This window comes from Jaculus jaculus, chromosome 19, assembly GCF_020740685.1.
Source record: "Jaculus jaculus isolate mJacJac1 chromosome 19, mJacJac1.mat.Y.cur, whole genome shotgun sequence".
Classification (NCBI taxonomy): domain Eukaryota; kingdom Metazoa; phylum Chordata; class Mammalia; order Rodentia; family Dipodidae; genus Jaculus; species Jaculus jaculus.
This window is the reverse complement of record NC_059120.1, coordinates 1,971,086-1,993,619: the sequence shown is the minus strand read 5'-3', so window position 1 is coordinate 1,993,619 and position 22,534 is coordinate 1,971,086. Positions and strand designations below refer to the sequence as shown.

At 44.4% G+C, this 22,534-nt stretch overlaps 1 protein-coding gene across 1 annotated transcript; it reads right to left on the bottom strand.

Moving 5' to 3' along the window:
• Nucleotides 1-1,361: 1,361 nt before the first annotated feature.
• LOC101615804 (cystathionine gamma-lyase) lies at nt 1,362-21,967 on the bottom strand. The gene is made up of 12 exons (XM_045137874.1): nt 21,699-21,967; nt 18,721-18,802; nt 17,371-17,466; nt 15,988-16,097; nt 14,964-15,095; nt 12,962-13,019; nt 11,163-11,240; nt 9,384-9,536; nt 8,314-8,435; nt 6,280-6,332; nt 2,623-2,761; nt 1,362-2,435 (listed from the first exon to the last, which is right to left on the bottom strand). The coding sequence occupies exons 1-12, from the start codon at nt 21,867-21,869 to the stop codon at nt 2,427-2,429; spliced, it is 1,203 nt and encodes a 400-aa protein (XP_044993809.1). The 5' UTR covers nt 21,870-21,967; the 3' UTR covers nt 1,362-2,426.
• Between the last annotated feature and the right edge of the window lie 567 nt (nt 21,968-22,534).

Here is a 22,534-nt window from a genome sequence, read left to right as displayed (position 1 = left end):
AAGCAGAGAATGTCAAATGTGTTCCTCTCTCCAGCCAAGCAGATCTGCTTCCAGGGAGAACCGTGGCTCCTGGGCTACAGCCCACTGGAAACCTTCCTTCCTTTGCACCCTGCAATTCCCCATTGCATGCCTGCCTTTCAGTCCTTGGTGAGGTTGTGATGGCTGCTCATTCTGTGGCCATCAAAGCTCTGAATAAACAGAAATGGCTTCTCTCATCTGGCTGGACTTTATTACCTCAGCTCAAATTCCTGTGATGGCAAAAATCCATGATGCCAGAAACCACAGTGCCAGGCCCTGCCTCAAAATACTGCTGGCAAGTGCTCTCTGATTGGATATTAGGCCCTGCTCAATGGAAGGGGATTCAGATCTTGTACTGAGAAACTAGTGAGAAGCCTATGGCTTGGAAAGTAGGAGACCCTGGAGGGAAGCTTACACTACTCTTTGGCTAAATGGAGAGGTTATGATCATTGAAAAGCCTTCTGAATATATATTTTATCCTCTTTTATCAATGTTGCACTCTTAGATAGGTAGAGAACCTCCTTTTCATAGATATCTGCAAACATCAGGGAGACCTAAGACACTAAAAATGACAGGAAGAGGAAGCCAAGTGCCTAGTGCGGGACAAGGCATCACCATCATGTCCACCAGGGCCCAGACAACATTGCAGAGGAAGTGGTGGGCTAAATACAAGTGCTGAACACTTAGAACGCTGAGTTAGGAGGATTTCCATGAGTTCTAGGCCAATCTGATCTAGACAGAGACCCTACCTCAAACCAAACTAACAAACACATAAATACAAACACTGCTCTCCAGAGAACCTTCCCAAGGGAGATGGTGGCAGACAGGGAGGAGATTCCAAAAGTAATCAAATCAGAAAACAAGATGCTGTCAAGAGCTCAACACTAAAGGAGACCTACCCCATGGCCTTCACCGCCCAAGGAACATTGTGGAAGAGGGGATGGAAAGATTTTAAGAGCCACCGGGTGGGAAGACATACTGTGGGGCATTGTCCTCCCTATAGAAACCAACTGGTATATTTGTGATTCCACAATGATTACCACTGCCCCTGATGAAGAGGGCCCTCAGTAGAATGAGTCAGGGAAGAGGGGACAAAAAATAATCTGATGGGAATATGACCAATTTGCAGTATGCTCATATATTAAAGTTCCCAATAAAAAATTATTTTAAAAAAATACAGCTGATTCCACAGACAGAACCTCTACCTTGTGCATATACTAATTAGCTGTGGACAACACATAAGAACATGAATTCATACTTCTCCCCAGAAGTGCTCTCCAATGTCCATCCACTATCTGAAGCATGTGCTTGCATAAAGATGTAACATACACACAGAGAAAGCCTTCCATTCAGAATGATGCTAGCTGGGTACGGTGGCACATGCCTTTAATCCCAGCATTTGGGAAGCAGATGTAGGAGGATCGCCATAAATTCGGGGCCACCCTGAGATTACAGAGTGAATTCCAGGTCAACCTGGGCTAGGGTGAGACTTGAAAGAAAGAAAGGAGGTAGGGAGGGAGGAAGGAAGGAAAGAAAGAGGTATAAAAGTGTCATATTCATAACTAATCTGCAAATACTAAAACTTGAAGATGTTATTCAACTACTTTATAAAATTTTGCATACTAGTTGGTAAAAGGGATTCAGTGGAGGAGAGATTTGGTAGGGGAAAAAAGTAGGTTATGAGAGATCATGATCATGGTATATTGTTTATATTTATGGAAATTATCAATTTAAAAGATTTTTAAAATTCACACAAGAGGTCGAGTCCTGTACGAGCTGCTGCAGAGTACTAAAAAGGACCCAGGAATAAAGATGAATGTCACACAACATGGGAGGGTCACAGTGGGATGCATTGGATAATGAGATTTATTTAAAAAATAATGACTAACAAGTAAAGCTTCAATCGGTAGAATTTCACAGTAGGTTTGTCAAGTATTTGATTTTTTGGCATCATAAAATGTAAACCACTGCTTTAAATAACCTTTTTCAACATTACAGAAAAAAAATCACACTGATTTAAGAACACTAAAAACATTCATTTAATATTTTAATTTAATCACAAAACATCAAAAGTGAATTATTATTCTATTGTAAACATGATCAATATCAATCGTTGGTTATAAAAGAAAAGGACATGATCCCGGAAGCAGTCCTCTCTTCCAGAGAGGCACTTACACAGCAGAGCCACCAAAAAGACATGCGTAGAACTGACCTGTCAGTTACAGAAAGACAGAAAAGTTTCTAACAGGAAAGATCTCCAGAAGGCTATGGCTGTGCAAGGTCATCATGTCCTTCAGTCTTCCCTGGCACACTCTGCAGAGGCTTGCCAGTGGCCCCGCGGCTATCCAGACCTGGTCTCCTCAGGAAGCAGCTTCACCGGCACTCAGGCTGCTGCCATGGCTTCCACCTCAGGGGTGCTGTTAGCAGTGCACAAGAGAAGCGTGTCAGCATCCCTCTGCGACAAGGCTCTCCTCAGTGCCCCTTCCCTCGGTCTCATTCTGAGTTTCCTGCATGTGTACCACATCCACTGCAGGAGGGGGAGAGGTCACAGGGTGGCCACTCTGCACGGTGACACACATACACACCCACACACCCACAACTCACTGCTGCCTTCAAAGCTTGGTCTAGGTCTTCCAGCAGGTCGCTTTCATCCTCCAAGCCCACGGAGAGGCGAATCAGTGTGTCGCTGATTCCAAGGGAGGCTCTGTCATTCTCAGGCACTGACGCATGGGTCATCACTGCCCTGGAAGTAGATGTGAATGAACTTTTGTTACTATATCATTCTGTCCCATATGCTGCTATTGCCATCCATATTTTAATATTCCTGTCACCAAATTGTTATACCTTCAAAATTATTCAAAGGTAAACAGTAAAGAAGAAAATGTCAAACTTCCATCTCCTAAATACAGTGGTTGACATCACTAGTTACATATCTTCAAAGCAGAGACTGTAGATGCCAGTCAAGCACACTGGGCAAGAGGAAGAGGCCAGCCTCAGGCGTGTGCAGATGTGACCACCTGCCTGAGTGAGGCTTTGGCCCCAAATGAAGCAGCCTACTGCTGGACAATTACTTAGAAGAAGCCTCTGGAACCAAGAGCTCAGATTCAACTCCCCGTGGACGGACCAATGGAGTAACTCAGAGCAGGCCCTTCTGAGGCAGATCCGGGACCACTAACAGAATCCCAAGAGCATCAGGAATTCCAGCGTCTAAACGTGGCAGAGAAGTTTGAAGAATTCTCCAAACTGGAAAGTCATCATATCCATGTGTACAAGGCTGGGAAGAACCAAGAATCCTGCACAGGGTGATCTCCTCACCTTAGATAAGGAACTTTATAACACAGCAACCTACAGAGAATAGCAAAGTATGGGCAAGAGAGCTGCCTGAGCTCCAAGGAGTCCTTGCGGTCTGAGGAACCATAAAGGACAGACTCAGCCCCAGCTGTGAGCTGTCACCAGCTGTCCAGAAGGGACAATGCTTAGTCTGCTTTTGCACCTGTGCCTCAGCCCTAGGGAAGTCTGGAGAAGAGAATTCAGGTGTGGTCTGAGTACCTTTACTAGATGGCTCTAAGGAATTAGCTCACCCTCCTGTAGGTGGGTGGCAGGTCCTTCCTTCCTAAGGGACAGTGCATATGTTGTTCTCAGAGACTTATGAACCCAGTATGCTCTGTGTTCCCTGCACATGCTGAGAGTTAAGCCAGCTGTCCTCTGTGCCTGCTTCCTACATGTATAACCAGCAGTACCACAGGTACTGACAGAGATCCTTTTTTTTTTTTCTTTTTTTTCAAGGTTGGGTCTTGCTCTAGCCCAGGCTGACCTGGAATTCACTCTGTTGTCTCAGGGTTGCTTCGAACTCATGGCAATCCTCCTACCCCTGCCTCCTGAGTGCTGGGATTACAGGCATGCACCACCACACCCAGCTAGACATGCCACATTTTAAAAAAATTGGTGTGCTTTAGGTTTTTAAATTTTTATTTATTCATTTCTTTATGAGGAAGAGAAAGTGGCAAACAGAGAGAGAGAAAGAATGAGAAACAATGAGCATGCCAGGGCCTCTGGCCACTGCAAATGAACTCCATCCAGACGTATGTGCCACCTTGTGCATCTGGCTTACGTGGGCACTGAGTAATTGAACCCTGGTCCTTAGGCTTTGCAGGCAAGTGCCTTATCTGCTGAACCCTGTCTCCAGCCCTGCATTAGTCTTTTTGGAAAAATTAAATTTAATAGATGTTAGATTTTTAAAAAATTCAAAATCCTGGTTTGGTGGTACATGCCTTCATCCCAGCACTTGGGAGGCTGAGGTAAAGCTTGCTGTGAGTTCAAGGCCAGACTGGGCTTCAAAGTGACTTTCAGATCAGCCTAGACAAGAGTGAGACACTGCCTCAAAAATAAATAGTAATAACAATTCACAGCAGTTAGTATTTATTCTGCCTTTACATAAACCAAGGCATTAGCTCAGGGATCCCCCTTGCTTGTGTTCTCTAAATTGAGATCTAGTGAAGATGCCAAACGTTTCTAGGCCACGGGGTGAGTCAGGCTGGGACCCCAGCCCTCTGCCTTGGCTCCACTTCTTCATTCCTGATTACAATGCCACTCCAGCCCCAGCAGAGGCGGGAGAGCAGAAACAAAGAGCAGAGAACAGACAGCCCTGACCTCAACTGACTCCTCACTGGTCTTGGGGCTATAGCCCCAGCTGCATGTCTGAGGGCCAAACAACTTGAAACACAATCCCTACATAAAGCAGCAGAATCTATTTTAAGGAAAGAGTCTTACAACAACACACATTTCATTGCTGTGAGAACTAAGCCAGCTGAGCACACTAAGTGTGCCCTCTCGTGCAGGTGACTTACTGGCAGGCGTCTTCTTGGAGACTCACAAACTGCTCAGCTATCTCAATTATTTCAATTCCTTATTTGGATGTCATTTATTAGCATTGTTGGACTGACTCTCACTACAATAGTAAACAGGAAATATGCCTGCCTTTGAAAATAATATAGTGCTTTCAAACCAGTTAATTCACAAATATGTGTGAAAATTAAAACACAAGGACAGACTGGAGAGATGGCCTAGCAGTTAAGGCACTTGCATGAAAAAATCTAAGGACTCAGGTTCAGTTTTCCAGGTCCCACATAAGCCACATGCACATGATGGTACATGTGTCTGAATTTCATTTGCAATGGCTAGAGACACTGGTGTGCTCACTGTCACTCTCTCTTTCTCTTCCTCTCTCTAACTCTAACAAATAATAATTAAAAAATCTATAATAAAAAATGTTTTTTAAAAAACACAAAGCCATGAGACCTAGGTGTGGTGGTACCTCCTCTAATCACAGAAATTAGGAGATGGAGGAAGGTGGATGAGGAGTTCAAGGTCATCCTTATCACAGCAAGTTTAAGGCCAGCCTGGGCTGTGAGCTTATGAGACCCTGCCTCAAAACAGACAGACATCTAGGAGTGGTGGCTCACACCTATAGTCCCAGCACTCTCAAGGCTAAAATTAGGTTGAGGCCAGCCTATGGCTACAGAGTGAATTTCAGATTAGCCTGGGCTAGAGTAAGATCCTGCCTTAAAAAATCCAACCCAAAAACATGTTCATCTAGAAAAGGTAAAAATTATGAGGCGATGATACAAGATATTGTCACAGTAATAGCTAGACACCGGGACGAGTAATCAGTGAGTAATAATGCATTAATTATTAATTTTACTTTTCCACAAAAAGTGACTTTGAGCCAGGCATGGTGGCACGTGCCTTTAATCCTAGCACTCGGGAGGCAGGGGTAGGAGGATTGCCATGAGTTCAAGGCCACCCTGAGACTACAGAGTGAATTCCAGGTCAGCCTGAGCGACAGTGAGGCCCTATCTTGAAAACTAAAGAAAAAGTGATTTCATAATTGGTGGGAATACTTCACCCCGGACCCAGGCACCTTCTACCTCCCACACTATTCTTGATGTAAAGCCCCAAGAGTGAAGTGGCAACATGCTCTTTTGTGGCATCAGAATGTCAAAGGAATCATCTGGATCTTTTTTTCTATCCACAGTTTGCTGCTGGGTGCATGATCTCAGTCTGTGATTTCTATGACATCCTCTGGTACACCTCAGAGGTGAAAGGAAATCAGGAGTTTGACATCAGCCAGAGCAAAAAGAGACCCTCATCAAAATAAAATGATAAAAATAAATTTAATTCATTAAAAATACATATTTTACAAATTAAATAAATGAAATGAAATGAATACTGAAAAAAAAAAGCAAACAGAAATATACTCACGGAAGCTCAGCAAGACTTTCATATCCTCCCAAGCTCTCAGCCAGAGCAAATAACTAGTAAAGAAAACATGAATTTAGACCTTCAAATAAAAAATGCTGGACTGAGGAAATGGCTTAGCAGTTAAGGCATTTGCCTATGAAGCCAAAGGACCCCCATTCAATTCCCCAAGACCCACATAAGCCAGATACACAAGAGGGCGCCTGCATCTGGAATTCATTTGCAGTGGCTGAAAGCCCTAGGGCTGTGGTGCACCCATTCTCTTCTCTGCCTCTGCCTCTCTCTCTCTCAAATAAACAAATAAATAAAATGTTTAAAAAAATGCTAAAACTAGCTAGGCATGGTGGCAAATGCCTTTAATCCCAGCACTTGGGAGGGAAGAAGTAGGAGGATCACTGTGAACTTGAGGCCAGCCTGGGACTACAGAGTGAGTTCCAGGTCAACCTGGGTCAGAGTAAGACTCCAAAACAAAACAAAACAAAACAAGCTAAAATCTGGAGTAACTGTTTTCAGTGAAATGTCATGGGTATAGAATGTATGAGGATGGTGGTGACTATGAACAGATTGATCAGGTAAGAAACACAGAGGAAAAAGATAAAATAAATCTGTACCAAATTCAATAATTAGACATGCTGTATTTAAAATGTACAAAGCACCGAGGCCTGGATGGAGTCTGCCATACCAGATACTCAGCAGGATCAAAAGTTCAAGGCCTGCTTGGGCAACTTAATGAGACCCTGCCTCAAAACGGTTTTAAAGGACTAAGGTGCTGTAGCCCACTGCCACAGCTTGTCTAGCAGAGGCAAAACCCTGGGTTTGATCCCTAGAACTGCAAAAATTAATCAGTAAATAAGCTCAGCAAAGTCAACCTCCTATATCATCCTAGTTTGGTTAATGTCTAAATAAACTTTAATTAAATTTAAACAGTGTATTTAAATACAGCACGCGTGGTGGCTCAAATGAGTAACTGTAGCAATCAGGAGGCTGAGAAAAGATGATTAATGCAAGTTGGGGCTAGTGGTACACAGAATGAGAACCTATTTCAAAAACTAAAGTACGAGCCAGGTGTGGTGGTGCACCAGTACTCAAGAGTTTGAGGTAGGAGGATTGCTGTGAGTTCGAGGCCACCCTGAGACTACAGAGTGAATGCCAGATCAGCCTGGGCTAGAGTGAGACTCTACCTCAAAACAAACAAGCAAACAAAAACCTAATCTATGTATGTGTGTGAGCTCAGATAGCTACATATATACTTAATTAATATTTGAAGTAAGTTCACAATTATAGCTACCCTTTATAAAAGCCTCTAAATGTGCACAAGTTATCCACACTTATTAATACTTAATCCTTATTAGCACTTTCATTGAACTGCCAGCAGAGGAGGGAAAAGACCTTTATGTTTAGGGTTTGCTGTGGTTTGTATGTGCTCTGCCCACGGGTTCATGTGCTGGAAGCTCTGTCTCCTGACAAGTGAGGAGAGGCTCCTCTAAGAGGCAGAGACAACTGGGTGTCAGCAGGTGTCACAGAACATTTCATGGACACAGCAGCATTGACCTTCCTGTGAACCTGAACACCACTGCGTGGGAATACGCTGTCCTCTGCCAGGACAGCAGGGTGGGCTGGGCACAGCAGCACTGACTTTCCTGTGAAGGTGAACACCAGTGCATGGGAATACGCTGTCCTCTGCCAGGACAGCAGGGTGGGCTGGGCACAGCAGCACTGACCTTCCTGTGAAGGTGAACACCAGTGCGTGGGAATACGCTGTCCTCTGCCAGGACAGCAGGGCGGGCTGGGCACAGCAGCATTGACCTTCCTGTAAACCTGAACACCAGTGTGTGGGAATACGCTGCACTCTGCCAGGACAGCAGGGCGGGCTGGGTTGAACACTCACGTGCTCCCTCAGCACGGCTCACACCGCGCTGCACCCCAGCTGTCAAGCCGCAGGGCTCATGGGTGCGGCCACGGGCAGAGCACTCCCAGTGCGCACCACCCACTAGGAAGGACCCTGACACCTCCAGGGGAAGAGCCCCTTCTACCTACCTTCAGGTTCTGGAGGAAAGCCTTGGCCTGCTGCAGAGCGCCCTTGATGTAGAAGGTGATCATCCCAGGACAGCCCGTGCACTGGCGCTTGACCAGCTCGTGCTGCGGGTGAGAGGGCAGCCCTGCGACCACAAGGCGTGACAAAAGTCTCACTGCAGACTCATGTGTACACCTTTGGGGGAACAGCTCACTGTCCCCTCACGTCATCTGTAAGCCAGCCCAACAGTGAGGCAACTGCTTTGGTCGCTGTCCCCTTCCCTAGTTTGGTACTGACACCTCTCCTACCTCCCGTGCTCTGCCCACACCACCTGCCTTGACACTGTGCCGGCAACACTGTACTTCTGTTTCTCCCAGGATGCTTGCACATGTGTCCCTGTAACCTGGAGTCACACCCTCTTGTAATCTCTTCAGGGGTCCCTCCAACCCAGCCAAGATGTACCCCAGACAACATCTCTTCACCAAAATGCCAGGCAAAGATTTCACCTCATGTGCACTTTCCTTCCTTGGGGACACAGTCAGCTATCATATACAGCTAGAAGAACTATGATCATGTCTACTCAGACCACTCCCTTTTAGAGCCCGGAAAAAGAAACTCAAGGGGTCACAGGAAGGCTGAGAATCCACGAGAGCACCCTGCATGCTGACAGAGGAGAAGGGACTGGGCAGAGAGAGCCTTGGAGGAATTTTACTGGGAGTCAAGTCTCCACAGGAAAAACTGCCAGATGAAAGTGAGAGCCGGTGACAGCTGCCTGACAAGGTGGTGAGCATATCAACTGAAAAGTGCATCACCATGTTAGATGGGTCTTGGTGGGTGACCATCACGGAAGCATCTCATCACTGCTCATAACACCTGTCATCTGCTATGCTACAGGAAACAAGACCAAAATCGTTGTCTGTCCACTTCCCACCAAACCCACTCCAAAACCCCACACGGCAGCGTCAGTGACACAGGGCGGTGCAGAAATACATGAAAACACAAATTCACAAATGAACACTGCAGAAACAGGAGTCTCGGGATGACCCAGAACGCCTTGCCATAAGCAGACTGCTTAGAACTAAGGCTAACATACCAGGGTAAATGACCTTTTCTACCAGGGGGTGAGACTCCAGGAACTGGGCAACTGCCATTCCATTCTTGAAGTGCTTCTCCATTCGGATCTGCAGAGTTTTCAGACCTCGATTGCAGAGATAACAGTCCATAGGGGACGGAACTGCTCCAATGGCTGAAAAGTGAGCACACCTTGGGTTAGCGTGGGAGGGAGTAGGGCCAGGAAGTACTCTACAGTGATCCCGAGAAGCCATCCGTGAAGCCTGCTGTGTGAGTTTTGAAAGGATGTTTCCCTGTTAGATCAGAAATATGAAAATAAAGCCAGGTGTGGTGGTGCATTCCTTTAATCCTAGCACCTGGGAGGCAGAGGTAGGGTTGCCATGAGTTTGAGGCCACCGTAAGACTACAGAGTGAATTCCAGGTCATTCTGGACTAGAGTGAGATCCTATCTCCAAAAACAAAAACAAAAACAAAAACAAAAACAAAAAACCAACCAAACAAACAAAAGCATGAAAATGATGTATCAGATACATTCTCAGAAGAAATCTTAGGATATGGGAACTAGGTAATGAACCAGGTAAACACAATGTGTAACTCAGACCATGCCTGGACACTCATACCTATAATCCCAACATTCTGGATGCTGAGGTAGGAGGATCATTGCGAGTTTGAGCAACAGTAAGAATCTGCCTTCAAATAAAAATGTAATAATAATAATTAATAATAAATACAAACTCTTCAATATGAAGGTATGATCCTTTGTATGACTTTAATAAGACAACACAATTCAGTTTTGCCTTGTGTGTCTTTGAAATATACCACAAACAAAATAGCAGCTCAGTTACAGTTATCACAGAGCATACTGTTGTTGGTCTACTGACCTACACAGCTCTTTTTCCTTCTTTATAAATGAAGGAATTTTATCCAGCATTCAGTGGGCTTCCCCCCTTGACTCCATTGCTACTTTAATGCCAATTTTTTATAAGGATGTATTTATTCCTAATTAATTATGTTTGTATCTTAAACATCAAAGTACAGCAGGGATTAAATCCATATCCAAACTTGATAAAAACTGAACAACATAAACAGGAAGTGGGGTTTAATGATACTGAAAAGCATAAGTTTTCATGTGTGTGATACTTATAATGAACTATCATTCCAGGTACATATATATGAAGGCCAACACTTCAAATGTTTAAAAGAAAAATCACTGAGTGTTCAAATGAAACATTCACTTGTACTTTAATGAATCATGATTAAAATTAACATAAATATGAAAATTAAAAACTTCATTCCTTTATAAAGTCTTGATATGCTATATTTTTATAACTTTTTTGTCTTTTCTCTAAATATCAGAAATTTTCTCTCTAAATGTTTCATAACAGTTTTTAGAAAAATATCATTAAGTCACTGTTGTGGTTTGAAGGTAAAATGTCCCCATAGGCGCAGTGTTAGAATGCTTGGTCCACAGCTGGTGTGCTGATTGGAAGGCTGCAGAACATTTATAAGGTGAAGACTTGCTGGAGGAAGTGGGTCAACGGGGGTGGGTCTTGAGGTTTTATATCCCAGCCCTACTTCCTGTTTTCCCTCTGCTTCCTAAGTGCCATGTGACAGGCAGGCCTCCAGATCTGCACTTATGCCCTCTCAGCCATGATGAAACTTCCCCTCAAAATTAAATAAGTAAAGGAAACCCATTCCTTCTCTGAGTTGCTTCTGATCAAGTATTTGTTCACAGCAATGGGGAAATGATTGATTAAGACACTGATGGAATAAGAAGAAATCTAATTGGCTTCACACTTACAGTTCTGCAAGAAACGAAGCCTTTTGTGGAGATGTTCAGAATTGAGAGATACTAAGCCCATGACAACATCACTGTGGCCTAAAACAAAGAAATATCTCCATCAATAATGTCTATGTTGATTTATAATTTCCATCATATGATTTTCTTTGAAAAAAAACCTCATGGAAAAAATTACATCAAATAAGCTTAAGCAATTATTCATTCTGGCATAAGCAATAACCATACTGAAAAAGAATATAATAAACATCATATAAAATTAATATTTAAGGTGGCTGGAGAGCTGGTTCATCAGTTAAAGGCATTTGCTTGCAAAGTCTGATAGCCCAGGTTCAATTCCTCAGTACTCACATAAAGCGAGATGCACAAAGCAGCACATGTGTCTAGAGTTCCTTTGCAGTGGCAGGAGGCCCTGGCACACCTATACATACACTTCCTCTTTTTGTTTCTCTTTCTTAAATAAATAAATATTTAAAAAATTAATATTCTAAAAAAACACCAATATTCCTTCCCAAGGTTCCACCAAAATAAAAGCATAACCTTTTATAGTAAATTCCAAGTTTTTCTACAAGATTCATGAATGTAGCTTTATCCCTTGTAAATGAAATCCTCTGTGGGTGGTGGAGCATGGCTCTAAGCCCAGCACTTTGGAGATAAAGGCAGGAGGATCAGGAATTCAAAGCCAACCTAACTGTTTAAAAAATATTTTTTAAAACTTTATTGATTTATTTGAGGGAGAGAGAAGCAGAGAGAGAAAGAGAGGAAATGGATACACCAGGGCCTCTAGCCACTGCAAACAAAGTCTAGACACATGTGCCACCTTTTGTGACTGGCTTATGTGGGTTCTGGGGAATTGAACCTGTCTCCTTTGGCTTTGCAGGCAAGCACATGAACTGCTAAGCCATCTCTCAAGGCCCAGCCTAATTTTTATGGTAAATTTAAGATCACATTGTACTATATGCTACCCTCTCTCAAAAAATGGGGGGTGGGGAGGTAGGAAATCCTGTATTTAATCAAAGCATTGTTTTACTTTCATTTTCAGTATAAGTCGCAGAACTCTTAACAGAAAGACTGGAGAGATGGCTAACCCATTAAGGCATGCTTGCCTACAAAGCCTAATGACCAGGGTTCAATTCCCCAGAGTCCATGTAAGCCAGAAGCAACAAAGTTGCATGTACCTGGAGCTCATTTACAGTGGCTTGAGACCCTGGCGTAACTATACTCTGTGTGTGTGTCTCTGTCTCTCTGTCTATCATTATCTCTCTGCTTGCAAATACATAAATAAAATATTTAAGAAAAGAAAAGAAAGAAATCCTACGGCAGAACAGAAGTAAGCTGTGAGCCCCGAGTCTACCACATACTCATGAAGAGGAATATTTACATGTGGCTTGTGGCCTGCAGAGATGGCTCAGTGGTTACGAGCACTCCCAGTGAAAGCCTGAAGACCTGAGAAATCCCTGGATCCCCAGGACCTACCTTAACAGCTGGGTGTGGCCATGTCTGCAACCCTGTCTAGTAGGAAGCAGAGACCAGAGAATCACCCAGAGTCATGATAAACAAACAAAAAGCCTGCAAGGTCTCAGACTAATGAAAGACTCTAGCTCAACCAAGAAAGGGTGGAAGTACAGTGGAGTGGACACCTGATATTTAGGTCACCTCAGGTTAATACCCCCACTACAGATAAGCACATGGAGTGATACGGGCACATACACATGCATTTGTCATACATACCACACACAATTACACATACATGCAACAAAAATTTAAATGAAACAAATTATAACCTGTGGTGCTTATCTTACCGTTCATGTATTTTGTGGCAGAATACATACAAATGTCAGCTCCCAGAGCCAGAGGTCGCTGAAGGAGACAACAGAGGTATTTTACAAAAGACATTTGCGGTCCACCGGCCTCTTACAATTCTCACTTCTGCCCCCATGCTGATCTTTTCTAATCCAGCTTTGTGAAAATCTTTTACAGGATATCTAGTGTCTTCCCGTTGACTGCCCCCTCCCCCAATCCAAATAAACATCAAAATAAACTGAACTCAGGGAGAATCTAGAGGGCACACATTCCATACACAGAGCAGTGATCCGGGTCCACATGTCACCTGAGCCAGTCTTCCCAGAGTTACTGGCTGATCACTAAATTTATTACCTCAAGCAGAGATGTTAGCATTTTATGACTCATTAAACACATGAAACAGTTTACATAAGCGTTGAGCAACTTTCATGTTAAATAAGTACAAACTAGTATATTTAGAGTTTAATCATTACACTTTATGGGGAATGCTGTGATTATTCACACTTGGTGGCCACAGCCTCAACACCTAATTATTTTATATTTCAGTAGTGCTACAAGGTATAAAGTCACTTATAAGGAAATTTGTTTGGACTATTTCCTCCTGACGTGTGTGTGTGTGTGTGTGTGTGTGTGTGTGTGTGTGTAGATATTCGTGTCATGTGCATGCATGAGGGTGCTGGGGGAGGATGTCAGGTATCCTCTGATCTGTACTCATGTGCAGTACCTCCTTGAGATGGGGCTTTCTCCCCCAACCTAAAGTTACCACTACCACTGGTCCGAGAGCCCCAGCAATTCTTGAGTCTCCACCTCCCACAGACTGGGTTTAAAGACGTGTGTGGCCATCTCATCTTTGCACATAGGTTCTGGGGAGTCAAAATCAGCATTTCTAGCCCAAGAGCCCTCATGCTTAAGGGGGAAGTGCTCTAACTGCTGAGCCATCTCCTTAGCTTTCTCACACCATATTTTTGCTGCAAACTAAACTTTTAGTCTCTCTCTCTCTCAGACACTCTTTCTCCCTCCCTCCTTCCCTCTCTCTCTCTCTCTCTCTCTCTCAGACACTCTTTCTCTCTCTACTCTGGTACCAAATGCTTGCTATGTCTTCCCAATTTACATGCAGAAACCTCATCACTAATGCAATGGTGTAAGGAGGCAAGGCATTGGAGGTGAATAGTTCATGAGGACTAACCTTTCAGGAAAGGGATTAGAGTATGAGAGAGCTACCCAGGTTCTTCCCAGAGAGGACACAAGGACAAAGTGCCATCAGTAAGGCAGGGAGTGATCCTCCCCAGATACTGGTTGTGCTGGTTCATGATGTCGGACTTTTGGGCCTCAGAACGATGAGAAATAAAGACCTGTTGTCAAGCCACCAGCTTACAGTATCATATGACAGCAGTCCAGATGGCCAACGACAGAAGCCTCTAAACCCTTAGTCATGGCCTACAGCAAATGAAGTAGAAGCTCCCCATGCAAAATGTAGAGACACAAGAGGGCCAGGCACAGTCTGTGGGGAGCTTAGAGAAGGAGAAGTGGAAAGAAGGAAAATGGAGTAGTGATATATGTGATGTACACTAAGCTGTCACTGAGTCTACCTTTTCCTTTGATTGGGAAGGTTTGTACAGAGCTGTAAAGTATACATGCGCTGTCAGTCAGAATCAACCCACAAATCCTGGTATGTATGAGGGGACGGTGTGGGTACAACCAAAGAACAGGCCATATCTTCACAGACTTTATACACTGTAAGAGGACTAGAGAGCATTAACCTACACAACACTGTAAAAACACAGGTATCACAGAATACATTAACATATGCTGGAAAGATAATAACTAACAGCAAGAAATGTTTCAAATTCAATTTTTACTGTAATCAATAATAGGTTTCATGAGTTTGATAGTGTTTCTGTTGAAAACCAGTCCTTTCTTTCCCAAATGCACATATCTATATGGTTCATAAATTGTAGCAAAACAACAACAACAAAAAAAAACCTACTTCTTTTCACCTACCTGGAAATATGCTGACATAAAAGTGTTATCCACAACCAAAATAATGTCTCCGTGCTTATGGACGATATGTGCACACGCTTCAATGTCGGTTACCTTTAAGCTAGGGTTTGTTGGAGTTTCAAGCCAAACAAGCTACAGTAATTAAGCAAATAAAAGTAGTTTATTATAAAAAAACATACTTCACAAAAACACTCTTATACATAACAAGCTAGAGGGCTTTAGCAATACACAGTAGGGATACATGAACAATGAAGGTAGAAGGTTAACTTCTCAACCTTAGCCTCCCCTACAAATTTCTGATAGGCCATACCGGAGGAAATGACCCCTGATCTTCCTGCAGTTCATTTGCAAGATGGGGGTGGTAACATGCACCATGTGAAATTGTTGTAAGGATCAAATGAAACCAGGTATATATCAGCAGAATGTGCTAATGTTAATTGTATGATCATGGTACATAAAGAAGAGGGTCATTCCAAAGACCTCTCTCCACTGCAAATGAACTCCAGACACATGTGCCATTTTAGACATCTGGCTTTATGTGAGTACTGGAAGTTGAACCCAAGTTGTTAGGGTTTGCAAGCAAGTGCCTTATCCTCCAAGTCATCTCTCCAGCCCTACAGAAGGTTTTTGACATGATCACATGACTCAACACTAGACTAAGCATTCCACATGTACTGTCTCATTCAGATTTCATAAAGACTTTTCTTTACAGCAGGCAGAATCATTGTCATTTCACAAATGAAGAAACTGTGAGTCTGATTTAAAAAAAAAAAACCTCTAAAATAATGCAAAATAGTATCACTACTATGATACAGGATCATACTTTGAATCCCACTCCAGAACTGTGTACAAATTCCTGATAATGATGGCATAATACCAATGACATATAAGACTATGTTAATCTCATGGATGTTTTCAATGACTTCAATAAAGTATTACTCAGATTTAAATTACATTTTCTAGTGAATAGAAATGATGGGAACATCACAGAGAAAATGGACAAACTGCAAAGCTCAATGGTTACCTTGGTTTCTGGTGTAATTGCTGCCTCTAGTAATTTGGTTTTGGAGCAATCCACAAAAGAAATCTTCAATCCAAATTCAGAGGCCACTTTTCTGAAGTACCTGTTGGTACCTGAGGCAGAAGATGGTCAGATCACATGTAAAGACACTGTGTAAGGAAGCATTTGCTCCTTATAGGTCTGCACACTTAAAAAATGGGAGAAACTATGCTGGAGAGAGGCTTAGCGGTTAAGGTACTTCCCTGTGAGTCCTAAAGACTCAGGTTCAATCCCCAGTTCCCAGATACACAAGGTGGCACATGCATCTGGGGTTCATTTGCAGGGACTAGGGGTCCTGATGTGCCAATTCTCTCTCCTTCTCTCTCTCAAATAAATAAATAAATAAGTTTTTAAAAAGGAACATTTCAAAAACAAAAATCCCACCGGGCACAGTGGCACACACCTTTAATCCCAACACTCAGGAGACAAAGGGAGAAGGATCGCTGTGAGTTCAAGACCACCCTGAGACTACATAATGAATTCCAGGTCAGCCTGAGCTAGAGGAAGACCCTACCTCAGAAACAAAAAGAAGAAGAAGAAGAAGGAGGAGGAGGAGGAGAACAACGACCACCACTGCAATCCTGCTGTACAACGTCTGGAATCTGAGCTGAGCTGGTTCAGGTAGCAGTCACCAGCGTTTCCTCGTGTGACAGCGTAGATGGCGCGAGATGCCCACGTGGAGTGCTCAGACCCAGGGCTGCAGTGAAGCCACACTATGTAACACAGGTGAGCACTGCCAGCGACACCTCATGCTCATTCATTCTTGTTTGATTTTCAATTAATTCCTGGTGCTTGTACTTTTAGTATCACCAGGTTTTTCACAACCCCATTCCATGACCCTCAGTTTAGGAAGCTTTGCTCTAAAACTGATCAAGTCCTATATCTGCATTCTAGCAGCTTAAGTGAATTCCTGTAAGATGGTCCCTCTTATCAGCAGTTCTGTAGCATGGGACCTGATCATTTACATCCACCCTCCACCATGCAGAGTCAGAGCCAGTACAGAAGTGCTAGTCAAGCTTTTGAAGGAAAATAATCCTGGTGCATGCTTTTAATGCCAGCACTTGGGAGGCACAGGTAAGAGGACTGCTGTGAGTTTGAGGCCACCCTGAGACTACATAGTAAATTCCAGGTCATCTTGAGGTAGAGTGAGACACTACCTTGAAAAACCAAAAGAAGGAAAGAAAGAAGGAAGGAAGGAAGGAAGGAAGGAAGGAAGGAAGGAAGGAAGGAAGGAAGGAAGGAAGGAAAAGAATGCACAACACTGGCACTGGTGTTCACATAATTCAAGGCTCACTGTATTATCTGTAGAATAGCCTTGGCACACTAGCAATGAGAGAAGTTACCTACCTCCATACACATCATCCATGCAGATAATATGGTCTCCTGCTTTTAAAAGATGGGTAATTGTCATGGTGGCAGCCAACCCTGAAGAAAAGGCCAAACCTGACAGAAAAAGCAAGTCACGTGTAAGCAAATATAGGCTTAGCCAATACCCAGTGCTCATCTGCATTACTTTCCATCCCTGTCCTGCCCGTAGGAAAGCCCAGACCGTTTAGTTGTCTAAGAACCCTAATTAATGCCAGAACAACTCCCCTTGCTATTTTATTCATTTTAAATATTTTAAAATTGTATTTATTTGAGAAAGGGAGAGAATGGACACACCATGGCTACCTGCCACTATACATGAACTCCAGACTCCTATGCCATTTTTGACATCTGGTTTTATGTGGCTGCTGGGAAATGAAATCCAGGCCATTAGGCTTTGTAAGAAACTGCCTTTAACCACTTAGCCATCTCCCCAGCCCCCCTGTTATTTTAATAGCAAAATATTGACAATATGCAAGTATCTGTACAGATACCCATAAATATGATGATATCATAAGATGATACAAAAGGCTGTTCCTACTCACCATTCTCTCCTTATTTCATAATTTATCTCATGTATATGAAAATATAGCAGGGCATGGTGGCACACGCCTTGAATCCCAGCACTTGGGAGACAGAGGTAGAAAGATCTCTGTTAATTCAAGGCCACCCTGAGACTATATAGTGAATTCCAGGTCAGCCTGGGCTACAGTGAGACCCTACCTCAGGGAAAAAAAAAAAAAAAAAAATGACAATATCCACACCCCAGGGATAGATCCAGGGAATAATTGCTGTGACCTTCTGAGAGCACTCTACCCAGGGCCACTAGCCTTTGTGTCCATGAAGAGTATATTCACACAAACAATAAATATGAAGTGCTGGCATTTTGTCTCTGGTCATAATTATTTCTAGCTTGCGATGACATACATACACCCATTGAAAGATGTAGAGCAAAGGAGTCAGTGTTCTGGGCAACAAGATTTTGAAAAAGCAAATCTATTTTCTAGTTCTACCTTTTGTGTCCATGAGTCCAAATGTTTACAAAAGCTTCTGTGGCTGAAGAGGTGGCTTAGTGGTTAAATGCTTCCTTGTGAAGCCTAAGGACACCAATTGGAGGCTCAATTCCCCAGGACCCACGTTAGCCAGATGCACAAGGGGGTGCATGCATCTGGAGTTCGTTTGCAGTGACTGAAGGCCCTGACGCACCCATTCTCTCTCCCTCTCTGCCTCTTTCTCTCTCTATCGCTCTCAAATAAATAAATAAAAATAAACAACAACCACAAAATTTTTTTAAAAGCTTCTGGACTCTACTGTGACATGCAAATCACTCACTGTACTTAGCCCCATCCAGTGCTGCCGTGGCTTGTTCCAAGCAGTTCCTAGTGGGATTTCCAGAGCGGCTGTATTCAAATCCCTGAAGAAAAGAAGAAAAAGTTCACCCTCATAGCTCTGAGGAGGACTTCTCCACAGCTTTGGGCCCATCCACCATAATGATTTCCTAGTATCTTCCATGATAGGTCTTGACATGAGATGGAAGCATGACACCATTGTGGCTGTGACAGGGTGCAGGGGTCCCAAAGATGACCAGACTGGGGTAGAATAAGACATTTTCCTTTTCTGAGCTGGATACTAACAGGTAAGTAACACTTCAAAGTATCTCAGTTTCCCTATAATGGGAAAAATACATGGATGCCGTGTTCATAAGATGCTGGGAGGACAAAGAAGGTAGGAACTGACCCTACAAGTGGTCAGAGTTCATTCAGATTTTAGCTGGGCAAAGTGACTTCAAACAGAGGAAGTCATTCTCAGCAATGTCCCTCCACACGGTCCCTCACCAGTTTCTGCTTTGTGTTCCCTTTACATGTAAGCACCACACTATCTGCACTCACCCAATCGTTCTGTTTAACCTTGTGACCTCCTTGGAGAAGAGGCAAGCCAAATGTTACAGGATCTACAGAATGTGAGAACCAGAGGCAGTCCTAGTATTTGGACATTGATTAAAAGTTTTATAGTTTGAGAGCTGGAGAGATGGCTTAGTGGTTAAGGTGCTTGCCTGCAAAGTCAAAGGACACAGGTTTGATTTCCCCAGGACCCACATGAGCCAGATGCATAAGGTGATGCATGCATCTAGAGTTCATTTGCAGTGGCTGAAGGCCCTGGCACACCCATTCTGCCTCTCCTTTTCTCTTTCTCTCTCTCTCAAATAAAAAAAAAAATTTAAAAAGTCCTATAATTTGAGCAAAGTGTGTTAGTACATGCCTGTAACCTCAGCTTTCAGGAGGCAGAAGTAGGAGGATCTGTGAGTTCAAGGCCAGCCTCGTTTATAATAAACAAGCAAACAATGTCCTGTTATTTTCCCCTCCCAGCTCATACAGTCCATAACAAAACACAGCCACTCTTTATATCACTGTTTCTGATTTAGGAGCTTCCAGCATTACTACTAATAATTTTTAAAGTGTTGTTTCCTTGTTTTTCACAAACTGGACAAGCATATTTCAAAGGGTTACTGGCTTTCCTCAACATTTGCCGCTCACTGCTGTACCTGCCAGGACCACCTCCCATCCTCACAAAATGCATAGAGGGAACCCCAAGCTTCCATAAATCTTCATTGCATATGTTTAATTTTGGGGTGTAGAGAAACTTATTTCCCTGTCAGATCACCTTGCCTATTCCTTGCTTTTCAAATGGATCTGAAGAATTAGATGCTTGTCATGCCTCCCTTCAAGTTCCCTGTAGTGCTTTTACCTGAACTGCTGGAGGTTCTGAGCACAGTCCTGTGGGTTTACCATCCCTGCTTGCTCTCTGGAAGCATGGGACTATTAATATCATACCTGAATGGCTAACTTCTATCCATAAGCTCCTCACAGCTGGCCTGCGTGAGGAACGAATGCAGGCTTGGAGCTGAGATTGTGAACACATTTCAATTCCAAGACTACCTAAGAGTATCCAAACAGGCTGTAGAAATACCCTTAGAACTCTACCTTGCAACCCAAGGGCAACTTTCCATGACTCATGAGACACAAAAAAAGTTTTCAATGCCTATCTAAGGTCTGGAAACAACAGCAATTAGTTTACTAATTTCTTCTGAAGTTCAGCAACTTTTAAATACTCCAAGACCCAACAGTATACCACCAACAGGGAAGAAGCTATGATTAACAAGAGTGTTGCTCAAAGAGTTTACAAGTCATTCATAGTTGAGTCTGGATCAGTTCCTTCTGTAGAAAGTACACAATGCTTGCCCTGTCTTCTTACCTGGTGGTTGGGATGCAAACAGCATAAATGTGAATACTAGGAAATAACAAAGTACCTGTGAGTAATTAGTATGTTCCATAAAGTTTACCCACACCAACTCATGTAGTAGGTTCTATTATTATCTCCATTTATACAGAATCAACCCTAGGCTTGCTTGCATAGGCTCAATAACTTCCTGAGATTACCCAGTTGGGAAGAGGTGATGACAGAATTCAAGCCTGTGTCCTCTGACATATGGCTTGTGCTCTTAATCACATAGCCACTGCTGAAATGATGCAACGGGCTGGGCAATGACTAGCTTTATTACAGCAGAGCCCCATCAAGTGTGTGGTGCTGAGGAGTGGGGCTCCCTCCATGAGCTTTGGGCTAGTTGCTGACCAAGCCGACATCTCAGCCATTTAATCTGAGAAATGAGAATTGTGTTCAGAAGAGGTGCTGGTTAGGACCTGGATGTGTGGCTACATACAACACACGTGATATGTTTTAAATTCTACACATCTTAGGTCCTCACTAGCTCTTAACTATATTGAGACTGATCTAACTTCTAGATGATTTTTGTGGTCATTTTTTTTAAAATGGTTCCTTACTACAGCCTCAAAGTTTTTGCTAGTAAAGTCAATTCGAAGAAGTTATGAGGTTCTTTTTTTTTTTTTAAGGCAGGGTCTCATTGTAGCCCAGGCTCACCTGGAATTCACTCTGTAGCCCAGACTGGTCTTGAACTCATAGTGATACTCCTACCTCTGCTTCCAGGGTGCTGATATTAAAGGCCTAAGCCACGATACCTTTCAGGAGCCTCGTTTTCTAACTGAAAATTTGCCAAGATCATATTGGACTTCAGTCCAAATGTGTAGATCGTTATCCACACCGCTCCTCCCCGCCCTGTTTTTCAAAATTAATACGATCACAGCTTCGAGTGACATGAAGCCGACTGCTAGGTCTTCCGAGCAGAGCATCCTTTCGCGAGCCTCCCAGCCCCGCGGCAGGTCGTCATGGGGAGCACTCTCCTGCTTTTTGTCGTGGGAAGCCCTGTCCTCCCTCCCGCCCGGGACCCAGCTCACCGCGTGCCGGCCCGGCGCCCCCTGCTTGAACGTGGTGGACAAGGAGATTGGGGGCACCACTGCCCGGGAGGTCCACTGCTCGGGCTCCTGCCCCGCGTGAATGGCCTGTGTGGCGAAATGCTGGAATGTGGGCAGGAAGCCGTGTCGGGAGGTGGCGTTTTGTTTCGGCATGCTGCCCTGCGAACAAAGGACCCAGAGGAAGAGTCAGCAAGGACCCCAAAGTCGGGCTGCAGGACCCGGAGCACGGAGCGCAGCGCCCTGCGCGCCATGCTTTATCTGCAGCGAGGGGGGCGAGGGGGAGGTGCGCTCTGCCGCGGGTGGGGCCGCCTCCGACCAATCAGCGGACGTTCCGTAAGCAGGCCTCGCTCCTCATTGGCGGGCAGCGGAGGCGTCGCCCAGAGCGTCGGGGCCGCGCTCCCTGGCGAAGGCGCCCGGGACTCGACCGTGTGGTGCGCACCTGGGGACGCGCGCGGAGTTCCGCTCGGGTGACCTGGTCACCAGCTGGCCAGGAGCGGCGGGAACGCGGCCGGAGGAAATCTGGAGGCCGTAAATAGACCCACAGATGGCCTGTGGTCGCTGGGTGCCCTGACCCCACGCCTTGTGCCCAGCGGCGTGGAAAGGACAAGTGACCCCCGGAAGCGGGAGCGAGGGCCAGCGCTGGCGTCCTGGCGAAGTTCTGCGGGAGGCCCTGAGCCGCCGGGCCCTCCTCCAGCCGCCCCGACCGGCGCTTTCCCCCGCGAGTCCCGGGGCCGCTCCTCCGCCTGAGCCCCTGCTGCTAGGACCACGAGGACGCCCTGGGGCCGGGAGGGAGGGCCACTCCCACAGCCTGCGGCACC

What these genes read in the sequence shown, in the direction of transcription:
- LOC101615804 (XM_045137874.1), bottom strand. Translation starts at nt 21,869, where the DNA reads ATGCCGAAACAAAACGCCACCTCCCGACACGGCTTCCTGCCCACATTC. An exon ending in CATGGATGATGTGTATGGAG is followed by an intron (nt 16,098 to 17,370) that starts GTAGGTAACTTC and finishes CTTCTGCCTCAG; the next exon opens with GTACCAACAGGTACTTCAGA. An exon ending in CAATTACACCAGAAACCAAG is followed by an intron (nt 15,096 to 15,987) that starts GTAACCATTGAG and finishes TAATTACTGTAG; the next exon opens with CTTGTTTGGCTTGAAACTCC.